This window comes from Haliotis asinina, chromosome 14 (genome assembly GCF_037392515.1).
Source record: "Haliotis asinina isolate JCU_RB_2024 chromosome 14, JCU_Hal_asi_v2, whole genome shotgun sequence".
In the NCBI taxonomy this organism is placed as follows: Eukaryota; Metazoa; Mollusca; class Gastropoda; order Lepetellida; family Haliotidae; genus Haliotis; species Haliotis asinina.
Genome location: NC_090293.1, coordinates 52,167,580 through 52,192,054, shown reverse-complemented (window position 1 = coordinate 52,192,054; position 24,475 = coordinate 52,167,580). Strand labels below are relative to the sequence as shown.

General features: G+C 38.5%; 1 protein-coding gene across 1 annotated transcript in view; it reads right to left on the bottom strand.

The window, feature by feature from the left end:
• Positions 1 to 24,153, bottom strand: part of LOC137260878 (matrilin-2-like) — a 29,904-nt gene extending 5,751 nt beyond the window's left edge. Inside the window, exons 1-9 of the mRNA XM_067798425.1 lie at positions 24,090 to 24,153; positions 22,535 to 23,098; positions 14,118 to 14,243; positions 13,143 to 13,268; positions 11,197 to 11,322; positions 9,697 to 9,822; positions 8,278 to 8,403; positions 7,832 to 7,957; positions 6,345 to 6,457 (exon numbers count right to left, since the gene is read on the bottom strand). Of these exons, the coding sequence (XP_067654526.1) occupies positions 6,345 to 6,457; positions 7,832 to 7,957; positions 8,278 to 8,403; positions 9,697 to 9,822; positions 11,197 to 11,322; positions 13,143 to 13,268; positions 14,118 to 14,243; positions 22,535 to 23,098; positions 24,090 to 24,153 (1,497 nt within the window). The remainder of the gene's footprint in view (positions 1 to 6,344; positions 6,458 to 7,831; positions 7,958 to 8,277; positions 8,404 to 9,696; positions 9,823 to 11,196; positions 11,323 to 13,142; positions 13,269 to 14,117; positions 14,244 to 22,534; positions 23,099 to 24,089) is intronic.
• Between the last annotated feature and the right edge of the window lie 322 nt (positions 24,154 to 24,475).

Genomic DNA, 24,475 nt, shown 5'->3' with positions numbered 1-24,475 from the left:
AATGGTTATGATATGTTAACTATTGGTCTTGTGTAGTACATCACCACATTATTGCTTGGGATATTGCTTAGGGTGGCGTAAAACTAAACTTACTCACTTACTCACTCACTTGTGGAGAAGCTACATTTGGTAAAATATTGCTCTCAGTATGACACTTTTAAATGAGTCCTCGTGTCTCCAGTAACCAAAGAGAAAGAACATTGATATGATGATTGCATTGGTTCTATTTACCCGTGCAGGTTACTCCATCTCCTTCATATCCAGAATTACATGTGCAAGTAAATGACCCGGCTGGTGTGTTGCTACAAGCAGCATTTGCATCACAGTTATCCGTATTAGTGGCGCATTCATCGATGTCTGAAACAACATCCATCGTGAAGTAAATTGCAACATACTTGCATTCCATCTTGAAAGCTAATCATATCCTCCTAAAAGTGAGTTCCAGCATATATTTTCATTAATTAGAGATTGCCATCGGCTGCACGTTAAACTGGGACTATATATTTCGATATTGGTTAATTGTGACAAATACTTATGATATTTTAACTATTGGTCATGTATATTACCTTCATTTCGTAAGATACTTCTCTGAGTAGTGCATTCTTAAACGGCCACGTATGTTGCTAAAAGGTAAACAGGAAGATCTTTGACATGATGATTGCATTGGTTCTATTTACCCGTGCAGGTTACTCCATCTCCTTCATATCCAGAATTACATGTGCAAGTAAATGACCCGGCTGGTGTGTTGCTACAAGCAGCATTTGCATCACAGTTATCCGTATTAGTGGCGCATTCATCGATGTCTGAAACAACATTTCTTTGTGAAGTAAATTGCAACATAATTGCATTCCATCCTGAAAGATAATCATATCCTCCTAAAGTTGAGTTCAAGCATATATCTACATTAAGTGAACATTGTTATTGGCAGCACATTAAATTGGTATTAAATATTCCGAGATTGGTTCTTTGTGATAAATATTTATGAAGTGTTAACTATTGGTCATGTATATTACCTTCATTTCGTAAGATACTTCTCTGAGTAGTACATTCTTAAACGGCCACGTGTTTTACTAAAAGGTAAACAGGAAGATCTTTGATATGATGATTGCATTGGTTCTATTTACCGGTGCAGGTTACTCCATCTCCTTCATATCCAGAATTACATGTGCAAGTAAATGACCCGGCTGGTGTGTTGCTACAAGCAGCATTTGCATCACAGTTATCCGTATTAGTGGCGCATTCATCGATGTCTGAAACAACATTTCTTTGTGAAGTAAATTGCAACATAATTGCATTCCATCCTGAAAGATACTCATATGCTCCTAAAGCTGAATTCAAGGATATATTTTTATTAGGTTATTATTGTTATTGACAGAATGTTAAATTGGTATTAAATATTCCTAGCATGGTTTTTTGTAAATAAATGGTTATGATATGTTAACTATTGGTCTTGTGTAGTACACCGCCACCATATTGCTTGGGATATTGCTTAGGGTGGCGTAAAACTAAACTTACTCACTTACTCACTCACTTGTCGAGAAGCTACATTTGGTAAAATATTGCTCTCAGTATGACACTTTTAAATGAGTCCTCGTGTCTCCAGTATCCAAAGAGAAAGAACATTGATATGATGATTGCATTGGTTCTATTTACCCGTGCAGGTTACTCCATCTCCTTCATATCCAGAATTACATGTGCAAGTAAATGACCCGGCTGGTGTGTTGCTACAAGCAGCATTTGCATCACAGTTATCCGTATTAGTGGCGCATTCTTCGATGTCTGAAACAACATTTCTTTGTGAAGTAAATTGCAACATAATTGCATTCCATCCTGAAAGATACTCATATGCTCCTAAAGCTGAATTCAAGGATATATTTTTATTAGGTTATTATTGTTCTTGACAGAATGTCAAATTGGTATTAAATATTCCTAGCTTGGTTTTTTTTAAATAAATGGTTATGATATGTTAACTATTGGTCTTGTGTAGTACACCGCCACCATATTGCTTGGGATATTGCTTAGGGTGGCGTAAAACTAAACTTACTCACTTACTCACTCACTTGTCGAGAAGCTACATTTGGTAAAATATTGCTCTAAGTATGACACTTTTAAATGAGTCCTCGTGTCTCCAGTAACCAAAGAGAAAGAACATTGATATGATGATTGCATTGGTTCTATTTACCCGTGCAGGTTACTCCATCTCCTTCATATCCAGAATTACATGTGCAAGTAAATGACCCGGCTGGTGTGTTGCTACAAGCAGCATTTGCATCACAGTTATCCGTATTAGTGGCGCATTCATCGATGTCTGAAACAACATTTCTTTGTGAAGTAAATTGCAACATAATTGCATTCCATCCTGAAAGATACTCATATGCTCCTAAAGCTGAATTCAAGGATATATTTTTATTAGGTTATTATTGTTATTGACAGAATGTTAAATTGGTATTAAATATTCCTAGCATGGTTTTTTGTAAATAAATGGTTATGATATGTTAACTATTGGTCTTGTGTAGTACACCGCCACCATATTGCTTGGGATATTGCTTAGGGTGGCGTAAAACTAAACTTACTCACTTACTCACTCACTTGTCGAGAAGCTACATTTGGTAAAATATTGCTCTCAGTATGACACTTTTAAATGAGTCCTCGTGTCTCCAGTATCCAAAGAGAAAGAACATTGATATGATGATTGCATTGGTTCTATTTACCCGTGCAGGTTACTCCATCTCCTTCATATCCAGAATTACATGTGCAAGTAAATGACCCGGCTGGTGTGTTGCTACAAGCAGCATTTGCATCACAGTTATCCGTATTAGTGGCGCATTCTTCGATGTCTGAAACAACATTTCTTTGTGAAGTAAATTGCAACATAATTGCATTCCATCCTGAAAGATACTCATATGCTCCTAAAGCTGAATTCAAGGATATATTTTTATTAGGTTATTATTGTTCTTGACAGAATGTCAAATTGGTATTAAATATTCCTAGCTTGGTTTTTTTTAAATAAATGGTTATGATATGTTAACTATTGGTCTTGTGTAGTACACCGCCACCATATTGCTTGGGATATTGCTTAGGGTGGCGTAAAACTAAACTTACTCACTTACTCACTCACTTGTCGAGAAGCTACATTTGGTAAAATATTGCTCTAAGTATGACACTTTTAAATGAGTCCTCGTGTCTCCAGTAACCAAAGAGAAAGAACATTGATATGATGATTGCATTGGTTCTATTTACCCGTGCAGGTTACTCCATCTCCTTCATATCCAGAATTACATGTGCAAGTAAATGACCCGGCTGGTGTGTTGCTACAAGCAGCATTTGCATCACAGTTATCCGTATTAGTGGCGCATTCATCGATGTCTGAAACAACATTTCTTTGTGAAGTAAATTGCAACATAATTGCATTCCATCCTGAAAGATACCCATATGCTCCTAAAGCTGAATTCAAGGATATATTTTTATTAGGTTATTATTGTTATTGACAGAATGTTAAATTGGTATTAAATATTCCTAGCTTGGTTTTTTTTAAATAAGTGGTTATGATATGTTAACTATTGGTCTTGTGTAGTACACCGCCACCATATTGCTTGGGATATTGCTTAGGGTGGCGTAAAACTAAACTTATTCACTTACTCACTCACTTGTCGAGAAGCTACATTTGGTAAAATATTGCTCTCAGTATGACACTTTTAAATGAGTCCTCGTGTCTCCAGTAACCAAAGAGAAAGAACATTGATATGATGATTGCATTGGTTCTATTTACCCGTGCAGGTTACTCCATCTCCTTCATATCCAGAATTACATGTGCAAGTAAATGACCCGGCTGGTGTGTTGCTACAAGCAGCATTTGCATCACAGTTATCCGTATTAGTGGCGCATTCATCGATGTCTGAAACAACATTTCTTTGTGAAGTAAATTGCAACATAATTGCATTCCATCCTGAAAGATACCCATATGCTCCTAAAGCTGAATTCAAGGATATATTTTTATTAGGTTATTATTGTTATTGACAGAATGTTAAATTGGTATTAAATATTCCTAGCTTGGTTTTTTTTAAATAAGTGGTTATGATATGTTAACTATTGGTCTTGTGTAGTACACCGCCACCATATTGCTTGGGATATTGCTTAGGGTGGCGTAAAACTAAACTTACTCACTTACTCACTCACTTGTCGAGAAGCTACATTTGGTAAAATATTGCTCTAAGTATGACACTTTTAAATGAGTCCTCGTGTCTCCAGTAACCAAAGAGAAAGAACATTGATATGATGATTGCATTGGTTCTATTTACCCGTGCAGGTTACTCCATCTCCTTCATATCCAGAATTACATGTGCAAGTAAATGACCCGGCTGGTGTGTTGCTACAAGCAGCATTTGCATCACAGTTATCCGTATTAGTGGCGCATTCATCGATGTCTGAAACAACATTTCTTTGTGAAGTAAATTGCAACATAATTGCATTCCATCCTGAAAGATACTCATATGCTCCTAAAGCTGAATTCAAGGATATATTTTTATTAGGTTATTATTGTTATTGACAGAATGTTAAATTGGTATTAAATATTCCTAGCTTGGTTTTTTTTAAATAAATGGTTATGATATGTTAACTATTGGTCTTGTGTAGTACACCGCCACCATATTGCTTGGGATATTGCTTAGGGTGGCGTAAAACTAAACTTACTCACTTACTCACTCACTTGTCGAGAAGCTACATTTGGTAAAATATTGCTCTAAGTATGACACTTTTAAATGAGTCCTCGTGTCTCCAGTAACCAAAGAGAAAGAACATTGATATGATGATTGCATTGGTTCTATTTACCCGTGCAGGTTACTCCATCTCCTTCATATCCAGAATTACATGTGCAAGTAAATGACCCGGCTGGTGTGTTGCTACAAGCAGCATTTGCATCACAGTTATCCGTATTAGTGGCGCATTCATCGATGTCTGAAACAACATTTCTTTGTGAAGTAAATTGCAACATAATTGCATTCCATCCTGAAAGATACTCATATGCTCCTAAAGCTGAATTCAAGGATATATTTTTATTAGGTTATTATTGTTATTGACAGAATGTTAAATTGGTATTAAATATTCCTAGCTTGGTTTTTTTTAAATAAATGGTTATGATATGTTAACTATTGGTCTTGTGTAGTACACCGCCACCATATTGCTTGGGATATTGCTTAGGGTGGCGTAAAACTAAACTTACTCACTTACTCACTCACTTGTCGAGAAGCTACATTTGGTAAAATATTGCTCTAAGTATGACACTTTTAAATGAGTCCTCGTGTCTCCAGTAACCAAAGAGAAAGAACATTGATATGATGATTGCATTGGTTCTATTTACCCGTGCAGGTTACTCCATCTCCTTCATATCCAGAATTACATGTGCAAGTAAATGACCCGGCTGGTGTGTTGCTACAAGCAGCATTTGCATCACAGTTATCCGTATTAGTGGCGCATTCATCGATGTCTGAAACAACATCCATCGTGAAGTAAATTGCAACATACTTGCATTCCATCTTGAAAGATAATCATATCCTCCTAAAGTTGAGTTCAAGCATATATCTACATTAAGTGAACATTGTTATTGGCAGCACATTAAATTGGTATTAAATATTCCGAGATTGGTTCTTTGTGATAAATATTTATGAAGTGTTAACTATTGGTCATGTATATTACCTTCACTTCGTAAGATACTTCTCTGAGTAGTACATTCTTAAACGGCCACGTGTGTTACTAAAAGGTAAACAGGAAGATCTTTGATATGATGATTGCATTGGTTCTATTTACCGGTGCAGGTTACTCCATCTCCTTCATATCCAGAATTACATGTGCAAGTAAATGACCCGGCTGGTGTGTTGCTACAAGCAGCATTTGCATCACAGTTATCCGTATTAGTGGCGCATTCATCGATGTCTGAAACAACATTTCTTTGTGAAGTAAATTGCAACATAATTGCATTCCATCCTGAAAGATACTCATATGCTCCTATAGCTGAATTCAAGGATATATTTTTATTAGGTTATTATTGTTATTGACAGAATGTTAAATTGGTATTAAATATTCCTAGCATGGTTTTTTGTAAATAAATGGTTATGATATGTTAACTATTGGTCTTGTGTAGTACACCGCCACCATATTGCTTGGGATATTGCTTAGGGTGGCGTAAAACTAAACTTCTTCACTTACTCACTCACTTGTCGAGAAGCTACATTTGGTAAAATATTGCTCTAAGTATGACACTTTTAAATGAGTCCTCGTGTCTCCAGTAACCAGGGAGAAAGATCTTTGATATGATGATTGCATTGGTTCTATTTACCCGTGCAGGTTACTCCATCTCCTTCATATCCAGAATTACATGTGCAAGTAAATGACCCGGCTGGTGTGTTGCTACAAGCAGCATTTGCATCACAGTTATCCGTATTAGTGGCGCATTCATCGATGTCTGAAACAACATCCATCGTGAAGTAAATTGCAACATAATTGCATTCCATCCTGAAAGATACTCATATGCTCCTAAAGCTGAATTGAAGGATATATTTTTATTAGGTTGTTATTGTTATTGACAGAATGTTAAATTGGCATTACGTATTCCTAGCTTGGTTTTTTTAAATAAATGGTTATGATATGTTGACTATTGGTCTTTTGTAGTACACCGCCACCATATTGCTTGGGATATTGCTTAGGGTGGCGTAAAACTAAACTTATTCACTTACTCACTCACTTGTCGAGAAGCTACATTTGGTAAAATATTGCTCTAAGTATGACACTTTTAAATGAGTCCTCGTGTCTCCAGTAACCAAAGAGAAAGAACATTGATATGATGATTGCATTGGTTCTATTTACCCGTGCAGGTTACGCCATCTCCTTCATATCCAGAATTACATGTGCAAGTAAATGACCCGGCTGGTGTGTTGCTACAAGCAGCATTTGCATCACAGTTATCCGTATTAGTGGCGCATTCATCGATGTCTGAAACAACATCCATCGTGAAGTAAATTGCAACATAATTGCATTCCATCTTGAAAGATAATCATATCCTCCTAAAAGTGAGTTCCAGCATATATTTTCATTAATTAGAGATTGCCATCGGCTGCACGTTAAACTGGGACTATATATTTCGATATTGGTTAATTGTGACAAATACTTATGATATTTTAACTATTGGTCATGTATATTACCTTCATTTCGTAAGATACGTCTCTGAGTAGTGCATTCTTAAACGGCCACGTATGTTGCTAAAAGGTAAACAGGAAGATCTTTCATATGATGATTGCATTGGTTCTATTTACCCGTGCAGGTTACTCCATCTCCTTCATATCGAGAATTACATGTGCAAGTAAATGACCCGGCTGGTGTGTTGCTACAAGCAGCATTTGCATCACAGTTATCCGTATTAGTGGCGCATTCATCGATGTCTGAAACAACATCCATCGTGAAGTAAATTGCAACATAATTGCATTCCTTCTTGAAAGATACTCATATGCTCCTAAAGCTGAATTGAAGGCTATATTTTTATTAGGTTATTATTGTTATTGACAGAATGTTAAATTGGTATTAAATATTCCTAGCTTGGTTTTTTTAAATAAATGGTTATGATGTGTTAACTATTGGTCTTGTGTAGTACACCGCCACCATATTGCTTGGGATATTGCTTAGGGTGGCGTAAAACTAAACTTATTCACTTACTCACTCACTTGTCGAGAAGCTACATTTGGTAAAATATTGCTCTAAGTATGACACTTTTAAATGAGTCCTCGTGTCTCCAGTAACCAAAGAGAAAGATCTATGATATGATGATTGCATTGGTTCTATTTACCCGTGCAGGTTACTCCATCTCCTTCATATCCAGAATTACATGTGCAAGTAAATGACCCGGCTGGTGTGTTGCTACAAGCAGCATTTGCATCACAGTTATCCGTATTAGTGGCGCATTCATCGATGTCTGAAACAACATCCATCGTGAAGTAAATTGCAACATAATTGCATTCCATCTTGAAAGATAATCATATCCTCCTAAAATTGAGTTCCAGCATATATTTTCATTAATTAGAGATTGCCATCGGCTGCACGTTAAACTGGGACTATATATTTCGATATTGGTTAATTGTGACAAATACTTATGATATTTTAACTATTGGTCATGTATATTACCTTCATTTCGTAAGATACGTCTCTGAGTAGTGCATTCTTAAACGGCCACGTATGTTGCTAAAAGGTAAACAGGAAGATCTTTGATATGATGATTGCATTGGTTCTATTTACCCGTGCAGGTTACTCCATCTCCTTCATATCCAGAATTACATGTGCAAGTAAATGACCCGGCTGGTGTGTTGCTACAAGCAGCATTTGCATCACAGTTATCCGTATTAGTGGCGCATTCATCGATGTCTGAAACAACATCCATCGTGAAGTAAATTGCAACATAATTGCATTCCATCCTGAAAGATACTCATATGCTCCTAAAGCTGAATTGAAGGCTATATTTTTATTAGGTTATTATTGTTATTGACAGAATGTTAAATTGGTATTAAATATTCCTAGCTTGGTTTTTTTAAATAAATGGTTATGATATGTTAACTATTGGTCTTGTGTAGTACACCGCCACCATATTGCTTGGGATATTGCTTAGGGTGGCGTAAAACTAAACTTATTCACTTACTCACTCACTTGTCGAGAAGCTACATTTGGTAAAATATTGCTCTAAGTATGACACTTTTAAATGAGTCCTCGTGTCTCCAGTAACCAAAGAGAAAGATCTATGATATGATGATTGCATTGGTTCTATTTACCCGTGCAGGTTACTCCATCTCCTTCATATCCAGAATTACATGTGCAAGTAAATGACCCGGCTGGTGTGTTGCTACAAGCAGCATTTGCATCACAGTTATCCGTATTAGTGGCGCATTCATCGATGTCTGAAACAACATCCATCGTGAAGTAAATTGCAACATAATTGCATTCCATCTTGAAAGATAATCATATCCTCCTAAAATTGAGTTCCAGCATATATTTTCATTAATTAGAGATTGCCATCGGCTGCACGTTAAACTGGGACTATATATTTCGATATTGGTTAATTGTGACAAATACTTATGATATTTTAACTATTGGTCATGTATATTACCTTCATTTCGTAAGATACGTCTCTGAGTAGTGCATTCTTAAACGGCCACGTATGTTGCTAAAAGGTAAACAGGAAGATCTTTGATATGATGATTGCATTGGTTCTATTTACCCGTGCAGGTTACTCCATCTCCTTCATATCCAGAATTACATGTGCAAGTAAATGACCCGGCTGGTGTGTTGCTACAAGCAGCATTTGCATCACAGTTATCCGTATTAGTGGCGCATTCATCGATGTCTGAAACAACATCCATCGTGAAGTAAATTGCAACATAATTGCATTCCATCTTGAAAGATAATCATATCCTCCTAAAATTGAGTTCCAGCATATATTTTCATTAATTAGAGATTGCCATCGGCTGCACGTTAAACTGGGACTATATATTTCGATATTGGTTAATTGTGACAACTACTTATGATGTTTTAACTATTGGTCATGTATATTACCTTCATTTCGTAAGATACTTCTCTGAGTAGTACATTCTTAAACGACCACGTATGTTGCTAAAAGGTAAACAGGAAGATCTTTGATATGATGATTGCATTGGTTCTATTTACCCGTGCAGGTTACTCCATCTCCTTCATATCCAGAATTACATGTGCAAGTAAATGACCCGGCTGGTGTGTTGCTACAAGCAGCATTTGCATCACAGTTATCCGTATTAGTGGCGCATTCATCGATGTCTGAAACAACATCCATCGTGAAGTAAATTGCAACATAATTGCATTCCTTCTTGAAAGATACTCATATGCTCCTGAAGCTGAATTGAAGGCTATATTTTTATTGGGTTATTGTTGTTATTGACAGAATGTTAAATTGGTATTAAATATTCCTAGCTTGGTTTTTTAAAATAAATGGTTATGATATGTTAACTATTGGTCTTGTGTAGTACACCGCCACCATATTGCTTGGGATATTGCTTAGGGTGGCGTAAAACTAAACTTATTCACTTACTCACTCACTTGTCGAGAAGCTACATTTGGTAAAATATTGCTCTAAGTATGACACTTTTAAATGAGTCCTCGTGTCTCCAGTAACCAGGGAGAAAGATCTATGATATGATGATTGCATTGGTTCTATTTACCCGTGCAGGTTACTCCATCTCCTTCATATCCAGAATTACATGTGCAAGTAAATGACCCGGCTGGTGTGTTGCTACAAGCAGCATTTGCATCACAGTTATCCGTATTAGTGGCGCATTCATCGATGTCTGAAACAACATCCATCGTGAAGTAAATTGCAACATAATTGCATTCCATCTTGAAAGATAATCATATCCTCCTAAAAGTGAGTTCCAGCATATATTTTCATTAATTAGAGATTGCCATCGGCTGCACGTTAAACTGGGACTATATATTTCGATATTGGTTAATTGTGACAAATACTTATGATATTTTAACTATTGGTCATGTATATTACCTTCATTTCGTAAGATACGTCTCTGAGTAGTGCATTCTTAAACGGCCACGTATGTTGCTAAAAGGTAAACAGGAAGATCTTTGATATGATGATTGCATTGGTTCTATTTACCCGTGCAGGTTACTCCATCTCCTTCATATCCAGAATTACATGTGCAAGTAAATGACCCGGCTGGTGTGTTGCTACAAGCAGCATTTGCATCACAGTTATCCGTATTAGTGGCGCATTCATCGATGTCTGAAACAACATCCATCGTGAAGTAAATTGCAACATAATTGCATTCCTTCTTGAAAGATACTCATATGCTCCTAAAGCTGAATTGAAGGCTATATTTTTATTAGGTTATTATTGTTATTGACAGAATGTTAAATTGGTATTAAATATTCCTAGCTTGGTTTTTTTAAATAAATGGTTATGATATGTTAACTATTGGTCTTGTGTAGTACACCGCCACCATATTGCTTGGGATATTGCTTAGGGTGGCGTAAAACTAAACTTATTCACTTACTCACTCACTTGTCGAGAAGCTACATTTGGTAAAATATTGCTCTAAGTATGACACTTTTAAATGAGTCCTCGTGTCTCCAGTAACCAGGGAGAAAGATCTATGATATGATGATTGCATTGGTTCTATTTACCCGTGCAGGTTACTCCATCTCCTTCATATCCAGAATTACATGTGCAAGTAAATGACCCGGCTGGTGTGTTGCTACAAGCAGCATTTGCATCACAGTTATCCGTATTAGTGGCGCATTCATCGATGTCTGAAACAACATCCATCGTGAAGTAAATTGCAACATAATTGCATTCCATCTTGAAAGATAATCATATCCTCCTAAAAGTGAGTTCCAGCATATATTTTCATTAATTAGAGATTGCCATCGGCTGCACGTTAAACTGGGACTATATATTTCGATATTGGTTAATTGTGACAAATACTTATGATATTTTAACTATTGGTCATGTATATTACCTTCATTTCGTAAGATACGTCTCTGAGTAGTGCATTCTTAAACGGCCACGTATGTTGCTAAAAGGTAAACAGGAAGATCTTTGATATGATGATTGCATTGGTTCTATTTACCCGTGCAGGTTACTCCATCTCCTTCATATCCAGAATTACATGTGCAAGTAAATGACCCGGCTGGTGTGTTGCTACAAGCAGCATTTGCATCACAGTTATCCGTATTAGTGGCGCATTCATCGATGTCTGAAACAACATCCATCGTGAAGTAAATTGCAACATAATTGCATTCCTTCTTGAAAGATACTCATATGCTCCTAAAGCTGAATTGAAGGCTATATTTTTATTAGGTTATTATTGTTATTGACAGAATGTTAAATTGGTATTAAATATTCCTAGCTTGGTTTTTTTAAATAAATGGTTATGATATGTTAACTATTGGTCTTGTGTAGTACACCGCCACCATATTGCTTGGGATATTGCTTAGGGTGGCGTAAAACTAAACTTATTCACTTACTCACTCACTTGTCGAGAAGCTACATTTGGTAAAATATTGCTCTAAGTATGACACTTTTAAATGAGTCCTCGTGTCTCCAGTAACCAGGGAGAAAGATCTATGATATGATGATTGCATTGGTTCTATTTACCCGTGCAGGTTACTCCATCTCCTTCATATCCAGAATTACATGTGCAAGTAAATGACCCGGCTGGTGTGTTGCTACAAGCAGCATTTGCATCACAGTTATCCGTATTAGTGGCGCATTCATCGATGTCTGAAACAACATCCATCGTGAAGTAAATTGCAACATAATTGCATTCCATCTTGAAAGATAATCATATCCTCCTAAAATTGAGTTCCAGCATATATTTTCATTAATTAGAGATTGCCATCGGCTGCACGTTAAACTGGGACTATATATTTCGATATTGGTTAATTGTGACAAATACTTATGATATTTTAACTATTGGTCATGTATATTACCTTCATTTCGTAAGATACGTCTCTGAGTAGTGCATTCTTAAACGGCCACGTATGTTGCTAAAAGGTAAACAGGAAGATCTTTGATATGATGATTGCATTGGTTCTATTTACCCGTGCAGGTTACTCCATCTCCTTCATATCCAGAATTACATGTGCAAGTAAATGACCCGGCTGGTGTGTTGCTACAAGCAGCATTTGCATCACAGTTATCCGTATTAGTGGCGCATTCATCGATGTCTGAAACAACATCCATCGTGAAGTAAATTGCAACATAATTGCATTCCTTCTTGAAAGATACTCATATGCTCCTAAAGCTGAATTGAAGGCTATATTTTTATTAGGTTATTATTGTTATTGACAGAATGTTAAATTGGTATTAAATATTCCTAGCTTGGTTTTTTTAAATAAATGGTTATGATATGTTAACTATTGGTCTTGTGTAGTACACCGCCACCATATTGCTTGGGATATTGCTTAGGGTGGCGTAAAACTAAACTTATTCACTTACTCACTCACTTGTCGAGAAGCTACATTTGGTAAAATATTGCTCTAAGTATGACACTTTTAAATGAGTCCTCGTGTCTCCAGTAACCAGGGAGAAAGATCTATGATATGATGATTGCATTGGTTCTATTTACCCGTGCAGGTTACTCCATCTCCTTCATATCCAGAATTACATGTGCAAGTAAATGACCCGGCTGGTGTGTTGCTACAAGCAGCATTTGCATCACAGTTATCCGTATTAGTGGCGCATTCATCGATGTCTGAAACAACATCCATCGTGAAGTAAATTGCAACATAATTGCATTCCATCTTGAAAGATAATCATATCCTCCTAAAATTGAGTTCCAGCATATATTTTCATTAATTAGAGATTGCCATCGGCTGCACGTTAAACTGGGACTATATATTTCGATATTGGTTAATTGTGACAAATACTTATGATATTTTAACTATTGGTCATGTATATTACCTTCATTTCGTAAGATACGTCTCTGAGTAGTGCATTCTTAAACGGCCACGTATGTTGCTAAAAGGTAAACAGGAAGATCTTTGATATGATGATTGCATTGGTTCTATTTACCCGTGCAGGTTACTCCATCTCCTTCATATCCAGAATTACATGTGCAAGTAAATGACCCGGCTGGTGTGTTGCTACAAGCAGCATTTGCATCACAGTTATCCGTATTAGTGGCGCATTCATCGATGTCTGAAACAACATTTCTTTGTGAAGTAAATTGCAACATAATTGCATTCCATCCTGAAAGATACTCATATGCTCCTAAAGCTGAATTCAAGGATATATTTTTATTAGGTTATTATTGTTATTGACAGAATGTTAAATTGGTATTAAATATTCCTAGCATGGTTTTTTGTAAATAAATGGTTATGATATGTTAACTATTGGTCTTGTGTAGTACACCGCCACCATATTGCTTGGGATATTGCTTAGGGTGGCGTAAAACTAAACTTACTCACTTACTCACTCACTTGTCGAGAAGCTACATTTGGTAAAATATTGCTCTCAGTATGACACTTTTAAATGAGTCCTCGTGTCTCCAGTATCCAAAGAGAAAGAACATTGATATGATGATTGCATTGGTTCTATTTACCCGTGCAGGTTACTCCATCTCCTTCATATCCAGAATTACATGTGCAAGTAAATGACCCGGCTGGTGTGTTGCTACAAGCAGCATTTGCATCACAGTTATCCGTATTAGTGGCGCATTCATCGATGTCTGAAACAACATCCATCGTGAAGTAAATTGCAACATAATTGCATTCCTTCTTGAAAGATACTCATATGCTCCTAAAGCTGAATTGAAGGCTATATTTTTATTAGGTTATTATTGTTATTGACAGAATGTTAAATTGGTATTAAATATTCCTAGCTTGGTTTTTTTAAATAAATGGTTATGATATGTTAACTATTGGTCTTGTGTAGTACACCGCCACCATATTGCTTGGGATATTGCTTAGGGTGGCGTAAAACTAAACTTATTCACTTACTCACTCACTTGTCGAGAAGCTACATTTGGTAAAATATTGCTCTAAGTATGACACTTTTAAATGAGTCCTCGTGTCTCCAGTAACCAAAGAGAAAGATCTATGATATGATGATTGCATTGGTTCTATTTACCCGTGCAGGTTACTCCATCTCCTTCATATCCAGAATTACATGTGCAAGTAAATGACCCGGCTGGTGTGTTGCTACAAGCAGCATTTGCATCACAGTTATCCGTATTAGTGGCGCATTCATCGATGTCTGAAACAACATCCATCGTGAAGTAAATTGCAACATAATTGCATTCCTTCTTGAAAGATAATCATATCCTCCTAAAATTGAGTTCCAGCATATATTTTCATTAATTAGAGATTGCCATCGGCTGCACGTTAAACTGGGACTATATATTTCGATATTGGTTAATTGTGACAAATACTTATGATATTTTAACTATTGGTCATGTATATTACCTTCATTTCGTAAGATACGTCTCTGAGTAGTGCATTCTTAAACGGCCACGTATGTTGCTAAAAGGTAAACAGGAAGATCTTTGATATGATGATTGCATTGGTTCTATTTACCCGTGCAGGTTACTCCATCTCCTTCATATCCAGAATTACATGTGCAAGTAAATGACCCGGCTGGTGTGTTGCTACAAGCAGCATTTGCATCACAGTTATCCGTATTAGTGGCGCATTCATCGATGTCTGAAACAACATTTCTTTGTGTAGTAAATTGCAACATAATTACATTCCTTCTTAAGGGATGCTCATATCCTCCTAAAGTTGAGTTCCAACAAATATTTTCATTACGTTAATATTGCTATTAACAGAACGTTATATTGGCATTAAACATTGCTAGATTGGTTTATTGTGATGAAGACATCAATTTTGCTAAATATTAGCCATATATCGTACCTACTTTGTTCGTAAGATATTGCTCTAAGTATGACACTTTTAAATGAGTCGATGTCTGAAACAACAATTCTTTGTGAAGTGTGAAGTAAATTCCAACATACTTGCATTCCATCTTGAAAGATACTCATGTCCTCCTAAAGTTTCATTAACATAGTTTCATTAATTTAAGAATGGTTGATTGTGATGAATACTTATTATATCATGCAAGTAAATGATCCGGTTGGTGTGTTGGTACAAGCAGCATTTGCATCAGAGTTATCCGTATTAGTGGCGCATTCATCGAGGTCTGGAATACGACCATCCTGACGTAAGGTGCGTTTTAATGAATGCTATTTTTAAAGACAATGATATTCTCCAAAAGTTTGATTAAATAATTTCTCTCTACTTATTTGAGGTCTCTTTTTTGAACATGCTTATTTGGCATTCGTACTCCGTTATTTGTTATTGTTGATAGTCATTCTATAGGGGTGAAATAGTCTTTTTATGACGTCATGAAACACCCGCGTGACCTCATTTTTAGAGGGGGCCAATGACACCATGGTGGTGAGCTGATGGAGCCAGTGGTTGACACCCCTGTGGGAAACGGCTCTCGGTTGACTGAGGAGTCAATGACCACGCACTCCACAGGAATTGGGTAACACATCTTATCGTCACGTCACGCCGTGAGTTTGGACCAATGATTATAGAATTCAGTTTTCAGTACCACAAACTGGTTTGATCCGGTTTGATTGTGGAATTATTTAAACCCTTCTGACAATGGCTTGAAATTATCACTAATCACATGTGTTTTTTTCACACACTGTGTACATTGAGGCATGGTGCAGTCACAGCCCGAGGGGAAAATGTCAGAAATTCGATACACCTTGCTCTACCCTGCCACCTTCACAATATGAGTCACGAGATCGCGTCTCCCTGCTTTCACTGTGGTGTGCTGGATTGACACAGATGTCTATATCAATTCGTCTCATGTGTTTTGATGGTTGATTTATTCCATACAACCACGCACATACGGGATTTGGGTTTTACATGTCAACATCATCCTTGAATTCGCCCCCTTGCATTGAATACACTGGTTTAGTATGGAATTTGAAACAATCACAAACATATGTTGGCATTGCCAGGCCGGATACCTGACTAAATGAATCGGATAGAATATAGAATGTGACGATAGCATAGCGGTAAGTTTTAAATTTTGATTAGTTGGTGATGGTCAAGACAAGCTTAAACAATTTTCATGCAGAATTTACATGGGGCATTTAACAAGTGTGTTATAAAACACGTGCATTGAGCCCGTATATTTACACAACTTTAGACTAATGTTTAATCTCTCAATATGTTATTCTGATTTTCACAGGGAGCATTTTCGTTGCAGTTGTCCCTGTTAGCATTCATCAGTGTCTGAATTTTCGTTGCAGGTGTCCGTGTTAGCGGTGCATTCATTGATGTCTGAAAGAAAAGAGATATAAGGTTTAATACAACAATAAGAGTCTTTACCGCCTGATCAGAAGGATCATATCTGATAACAGCGCCCACCATCCTCGCTCCTCTCTCTGTCGCTTATATAGGCCGATTATTTCAGGTTGATTTGATTAGCGGAGGAACTTCATTTTCTTCTTCTTCTCTGCTCTTGCAAATGATTATTTATCGGATGATGCATGTCGAGAATTATAATGAAGGAAAGGAATTCCACAAATATATCAAGCGTGGCAATGTTGTTGGACAGAATTTGAAATTTGATATAGATTTTTTTATTGTGATGTGCTGCTGGGCGGTACAGTGATGTGAGTAAACCAGGGGAAGCCCAGAGTCGGTCACATGTGGAGAAGCCATTGTATCATGTGTGTGCAGAATAGCAATCAAACCAACTCCTTTGCCCATATGAAGTAAACGTGAAACTAAAGGTTTTGTTTTTGCTGCCGCTTAGGACCAGTCAGTTCCAACTCGTCACTTAAAGAAAATATTGATATGAAACGTCGAAATTGTGCAAAATAATTCTCAGACTTTTCCCAGCATCGCTGCATTGGATGCCCTTCCTTGGCAGAAACAGCCTATATTAAAAGATATTATGGCATCACTCGTTGCTTCTACTATTGTCTTCGCCATGCATGTGGTTTGGGCCGCCAGGTCCATCCATGGTCCATGCATGTCCAGAGCATCAAGGAAAGTGATGCTTTTAAACTTCTGTGGAATAGGCCCTAAGAGAACCTTTGAATTCCAGTCAACCATCCTGATCTTATTTTAGATAAACCCAGTGAATTTATTGTTGTTCAATTTTCAGTCCCCTTTACAACAACGTGATTAGCAAAATCCAACGAAATCATGCTAAAATATACGGACCTCGTCTTTGAAATGTCATCCCATGTATGACTAGGTTCGACTAGGCAGCGTTTCCTGGAAGAAGTCCCATTCGCTGTCTGAGCTGCGTGTAGAAGGGTCACTGGGCCGATGATCAGCTTTCCCAGCTTGACCGTGCCGGGATCACCCGTATCCTCTCTGCAGCATTTCTATCTTAATATGTAAAACATCATAATGACAGTACTTGTATAGCGCTGACTTCCACCATACAACGTCACTTCCAAGTCACAGTTCATATCTGAGTTAGTGAGTGAGGTGAGTTTTACACCGCACTCAGCAATATTCCATCAATAAGGCGGTGGTCTGAAAATAATCGAGTCTGAACCAGACAATCGAGTGATCTATAACATGAGCATCGGTCTGCGCAATTGGGAATCGATGACATGGTTCAACCAGGTCAGCGAGCCTGACCACCCGATCCCGTTAGTCGTCTCTTACGACAAGCTTAATCGCCTTTTATGGCAAGCATGGGTTGCGGAAGGCCTCTTCTATTCCGGGCCTACATGGGTTACAGTTCACATGTACAAGAAAATACAAGTATTTATGAAACATAGCGTTGAAAGAGGACTATTTTGAGTCTGTTTTTGAAGAGTGGCAGAGTTGGTACTAGTTTTAGGTCAAGACACAGAGAGATCCAGAGGGTAGCAGCGGCAGAGGTAGAGGTTTTAAGTAGGTATGGACTGAAAACTGATCCTAGGGAGCGGAGAGATCTTGAAGGAGCGTACAGCGTTATGAAGATCGGCAAGTCACATTTAGTGAATTGCCAGATTATCAGTACTCTGAGTTTAAAACGTTCAGGAATATGAGGCCATATGGAGAATAGGTGATATGAGTCACAACGTCTAAACTGTTGAATTCTTGAATTTCAAGTCCAGAGCAATTAAACACTGACTGTCTCCCTAAATGCTTTACACTGACGAGTGCGCGTGCACTGAAGGGCTATTTGAGGCATGATACGCAGGTGTTTGTCACAACACGCAATTTCCCACCGCGATTGTGGCACTGGCACAAAAATGGCACTGCACAGGAAGTTTATGGACGTTGCAGTTTGGAGAAATCCAGAATCGAGTGTTCAGGTTTTCAGGGCAGTCGAAGACCGTTATCTTCTGGTTTGCTGCTCTACATTGTCAGAGTGGTGACGTCAAAATCGGAAGTCCATAGCCAGAAAAGACCGAGATTTCTGACTCATCACAGTCCAATGAATCCTACCAGGCAAAATCATACGATGAAGGAGCTAAGCTACGGACCTTAGTGCGCCATCGGACACTATTTTCGGTTACAAATCGAATGCATATGTCGGATGAATGTCGTGCCAGTCCGATGTGTTTCAGATTCCTGTTGTCCAACTATCGGACGTGTCCACCAGACGTCTGACGGCATGTGTCTGATGAATAAAATTCATCTGACGCTCATCTGATTGTTATCTGCAGTCTGTCCGACGCGCCTGATAGCCACCCATCACAGATGTGATATTCATAGGGAGGTAAAATGATAATTAACACCATTAACTCAAATGCCATCCGACACATATCTCATAGGAAGCGGTGACATTTGACGGTCAACAAACGCCATAAAGGGGGTCAGTCGACACTCACTCCACAGATTTACATTGGACACAAGTCCAAGATGCTGAAGATAGGAAAGAAAGAGCAGAAATGTTTGAGGAGAGAGGACAAAGAAGAGGCTGCAATGCGTCTCAGGGCACATGATGTCAGGTTCATGAGCTCTCCTAGCATATTTGTTTAGGTCATACAAGAAACTCTGACTAGGGAAACTGAAACTCGCCCGATTAACCCGAAATAAATATAAAAAAGGGAGGTTGGGTGGCTTTGTATCATAACGGAGTTTACATTATCCCAAAATTTGGATCATATGTGCTGATGGGCTTCGGATGAGATTCAGATGGCCAGTGGAATGGGTGTAACTGCGCCAGAACTGAAGTGAGAGTTCCATGCTACAACTGGGATACGATATTCCTACAGCACAGTACGTCACAGACATCTTGAGGCTGGACTGAAAGCATGGCGTCCTTATCTTGGCGTTATCATGTAAAACGCCCACAGACGGACCGTCTACAGTGGTGTCAACCACTTCAGGTCTAGCTTATACGTTGATGGCTTCATGTTGTGTTCTCTGGCGTGTCTAGGTCCTGGTTTCGATTCACCCACGACCGAGAACATAAAATAATTCAAACTCAAGTGATGTTCCTGTGCAAATCCTTTGGTATTTGAGAAAATGCCCGAGTAACTACCTGTAGAGGTTTACTCTTTGAAGGAAAATCTGGCAAGACAATAGAGTGACGTCCCTGGAAGCGCTCGCTTGTTGCTATTATGGCCCGCAGTCAAGGACGTAAATTCATTTTTCAAGATGATAGCGCACAAGAGTGTCCGTGTAGCACTTGTCTTTGCCAGACAACTGGGCATTGCGACACTACCGTGAGAATGAAGATTTTTATGGATATCAACTTCTTTATGAGAGAACACTAGCTTTCGTTAACTCATTCCACTTGTTACTTTGTTATTGTTTTACCTGTACATATAAATACACCTCTGTATCCCTTTCTCAATCACCTGATGAAGGAGTAAGCATTAACTCCGGAACGTTGTGTTCTCTCATAAAGAAGTTGATATCCATAAAAATCTTCATTCTTATGTATTTTCACTTCTAAATGACATTCAAAGACCTGACACTACCGTGGTCTGAAAAATATCCAGACTTGTCATCCATTGAACATTTGTGGAATGTGTTGGATAGGATTGTCCGTGAACGGCGACTGTGACCTGCTTATCTCCATGAACTTGGTGTTGCGCTTCAGGATGAGTGGCAGCAGATTGCTAAGGCAACGTCACAATATGATCTCCAGGTGTCGCATGTGCTGGTGCATACGGTGGGCACACTCGATATCGAAACTTTAATCCTACACGTGTTTCACATTTTGGGGAATATTAAACGCTACCCTTGTCTTACTTCACTGTGTTACGTGAGTGAGTAATTTTACTTTTACGCCGCTTTTAAGAATATTCCAGCAACATCACGGCGAGGGACACCATAAATGAGTTTCCCACAGTGTGCCCATGTGAAGTATCGAACCCGAACAAATCAACGTTTTCACCACTGGGACACCCCGCTGTCCCCACTGTATTATGAGGCACGGTAGTTGTGAACGCGATCTCTAGCGGTTGTAGTTGTGGTTGCTTCTAGCGTAATTGTCGTCGTTGTAGTAATAACGGTAGTGCCGTGGTCTTTAAAAGTGGTCGTCGTGATTCCAAAAGTTGCATTTGGCGTGTCCTCGATGGTAGTCTTCATAATCACTTGCAATATTGGTTGTCGTGTAACAGTCGTCTTGTGTCATTTTCCTGTCAAACTATTGCTTGGCTCACTTAACAACCATCGTCCTGTGGGATAGCCGAGTGGTTAAAGCGTTCGCTCGCCATGTCAGAGGCACGGGTTCTATTTCCCACATGTGTGAACCCAATTTCCGGTGTTCTCCGCTACGATTTAGTAACCTGACTCACTCACTTACCTGCTTACAGAAAATAGCTTTACAATTGTTCAGTGGCCATTTAGGAACCCGCTCAGAGGGAAATTGTCACATTTAGCAGAGGTCAACTATCTCATACCTTCACAATTATCTCCAGCTGTGTTGGCAGGGCAGTTGCAGGTGCTGGTCGATGTATCACAAGATCCACCATTCTCGCACCCGGGGTAGCAATTACAGATATTATTTACTCTGTCACATATACCCGTGGAGGGACAGGATGGATCACATGCACCACCTATAAGAAAAAAAAGACATTTACGCATTACCATGGACGCTTTACATACTGAAACAGGGTTTTACTAAAGTTACAGGTTTAGCTATCACTACTACACTACCTATCAAATGTTTTGACTCACTTGTGTAAATGTAGCCATTTACTTCAGTCAACTGTTCTAAACTAAATGGCCCGTGAAGGTCCCATGGTAGAATAGGCCTTCAGCAACCCATGCTTGCCATAAAAGGCGACTCAGCTTGTCGTAAGAGTGGTCAGGTCAGGCTCGCTGACTTGGTTGACCCATGTCATCGGTTCCCAATTGCGCAGATCGATGCTCATGTTGTTGATCACTGGATTGTCTGGTCCAGACTCGATTATTTACTGACCGCCGCCATATTGCTGTAATATTGCTGAGTACGGCGTAAAACTAAACTCACTCACTCACTCACTCTAAACTAAATTTTGTAAAATATTCCATGCTGTCCGAATTTACTGTTTACACATGAACTGATGAATTGTAAAGCAAATTCGTAACGTTGAAGATTATTGTCTTAAGTTGAAAAAATGATTAAAATGAGGAAAAACGGCGAATTCTTAACAAATCTTTACACCAAAACGCAGCGGTTCACATGCACAATATTTGCACATGCAATATAGAAATTTGATGCATGATCTACATGAAATACATCCGCAGGAGGTATGCAGTTGGCACTCCCACTTAGTCGATGTAACTATCTCTCTGTCTCTCTCTGTCTCTCTCTCTATATATATATACATATGTGTGTGTGTGTGTGTGTATACTCGGTAACACAGAATTCAGTAACAGTTCATTCAAAAGTAGCATCTCTCAGAAACAGGAACTCACGAACCATATCTGAACAACAGAATTAATTCATATAACGTCTTAACATTTCCATTATTAGAAGAAAAAAACAACCACATAAATATGGTGCAACCATGACAGTCTATCAATGCTGACTTCAGTGACTAGGACTTACACACAGTTGCAGAGACTGAATTGAGAAGGGTGCCAACATCCTCAGCATTGTCAACGGTGAATACATATTCGAAGTCCGGATCGTCTGCAATGTAGTTGAGTTCAGTGAGGTCCGATAGGCCTATTCCAACACCAAACATTTCATCAACCTCTGCACGCAGAATGTCTGCCTCGGTTGCTGTATCTGAAGAGTCATCACTTACAGAACCAGTGATGAAGATGACAATATCATCAGCGTTAGGGCGGTCGCCTTGGTTGCTTCGCAAAATATCGCTTCTTGTGAGTGCAAATGCAGTTGCAGGAAGTGCCATACTCTCCCCTCTCTGGACTGTGTCTTCAACTGCAGACAAGAGCCCGGATTTATCTTGCTGGAAATCTTGAAGGACGAACTCAACTGTAGCCGTTGTCCCAAATTTGACGAGGCCAACATTGACGTTGTTGTTTGCAATGGTGAAAGTGTCGATTACATCAAAAATGAAAGTTTTCATGGAATTATAGGTAAAATCCGAGATTCGACTAGAGTCCTCCAAAATGAAAATCACGTCTTTCCTTGCACTTGGACAAGCTGAAACATATTGAACGACTGTTGGTAAGCCATGTATGGTGACAATAAATAAATAAATGAAAATGATGAAATCCCAGTCTTAAGGAGACTCAACGCCTCCAAGGTGCGCAGAATATCGCGATGCATACACAGACATATTTGTTCCAAATATGTCTAGGATGCACCTATCGGGCTACGAAATACCTTGAGACCGCCAAACGATATTCTCTTGGTATCACACACATCACTGATTTACAGGACACACATGTGATGAACATTGTGAAATAAAACTGAAGTGGATACAACGAATACGTGTAATTGGTGAGATAACACTTTGCTGTGAGGGATAAACAGATAAGGTAAACAGTTATGCGGTGGATATACAGAAATAGTTGAGATGACGACGATGCAATAGATAAAACGAAACAGCACGGTTGAATAACGCTCACGTCCTGAAGATGGCATAGCCCATGTTGTACTTATGACCAGGAGACTGGCCAATAAAGGTGAAATGCAATGTCGTAGCATCATAGACGTCCGGATTTAACTATAGAGAGTGGGTATGTAGCTAAGCCTTAATGCTTGTATACGTCATTCGTTATGTCACCATTGTCGTCACTTTCAATTTCACTGAGCTAACAGATGTCTTTAGAATGAATTCAGCAATGTCACTGAAAGTTCAGCCTCCCAGTCATTATAGGCACAGAGTTCACAACCTCACCGTGAGGTGAAGTCTGCCCATGTGCCAGTAAAGTCAATCCATACGAAATAGTTGATTTTCCGTGATAATTTGAAATCATTACCAGGTCAGAATGCATATTAAACTGCTTTGGAAAAGCACGTGGTATGCTCCAGTATGTTCACTTCTAATTATCAAGTTAATATGATGGTCCGGGTAATGAAATATTTTCAACTGTTCAACGAAAAGAAAATGGAAAATAATAGCGATGAAAGTGTCGACGTGTTGACGACAGAAGGTGTTTAGAAAAGATTACCCATGTCCTGACCTAACCTGCGGCAAAATACTTTTCCTGCAAACCCTTGACCATATCCTTCCTGAAAACATTCTTTGCCATCCTAAGCTGCATTGTTTTCAAATTTGCTTGTTAGACAAGTTACTCGGCAGTCCCTTTGCAATAATATGACTGTGCAAAATCGGTTTCGGTTTCGAATGTAAGTGAATAGCTCTGAGCTGCAGAAAACCTTCTGCAAACCTTCTGATCCACATTTAAGGCCAGTAAAATCAAAACAAGCAAAGGACTCGTATCCGTATTCTCGGTATACTCCACTTAAGCTTAGAGGCAGATAGGTGAACCTTTATCCGTGCAGATCCGGTTAGAATTGATCTCCAGTAACCCATGCTTGTCGTACAAGACGACGATCGGGTTAGGGTTGACA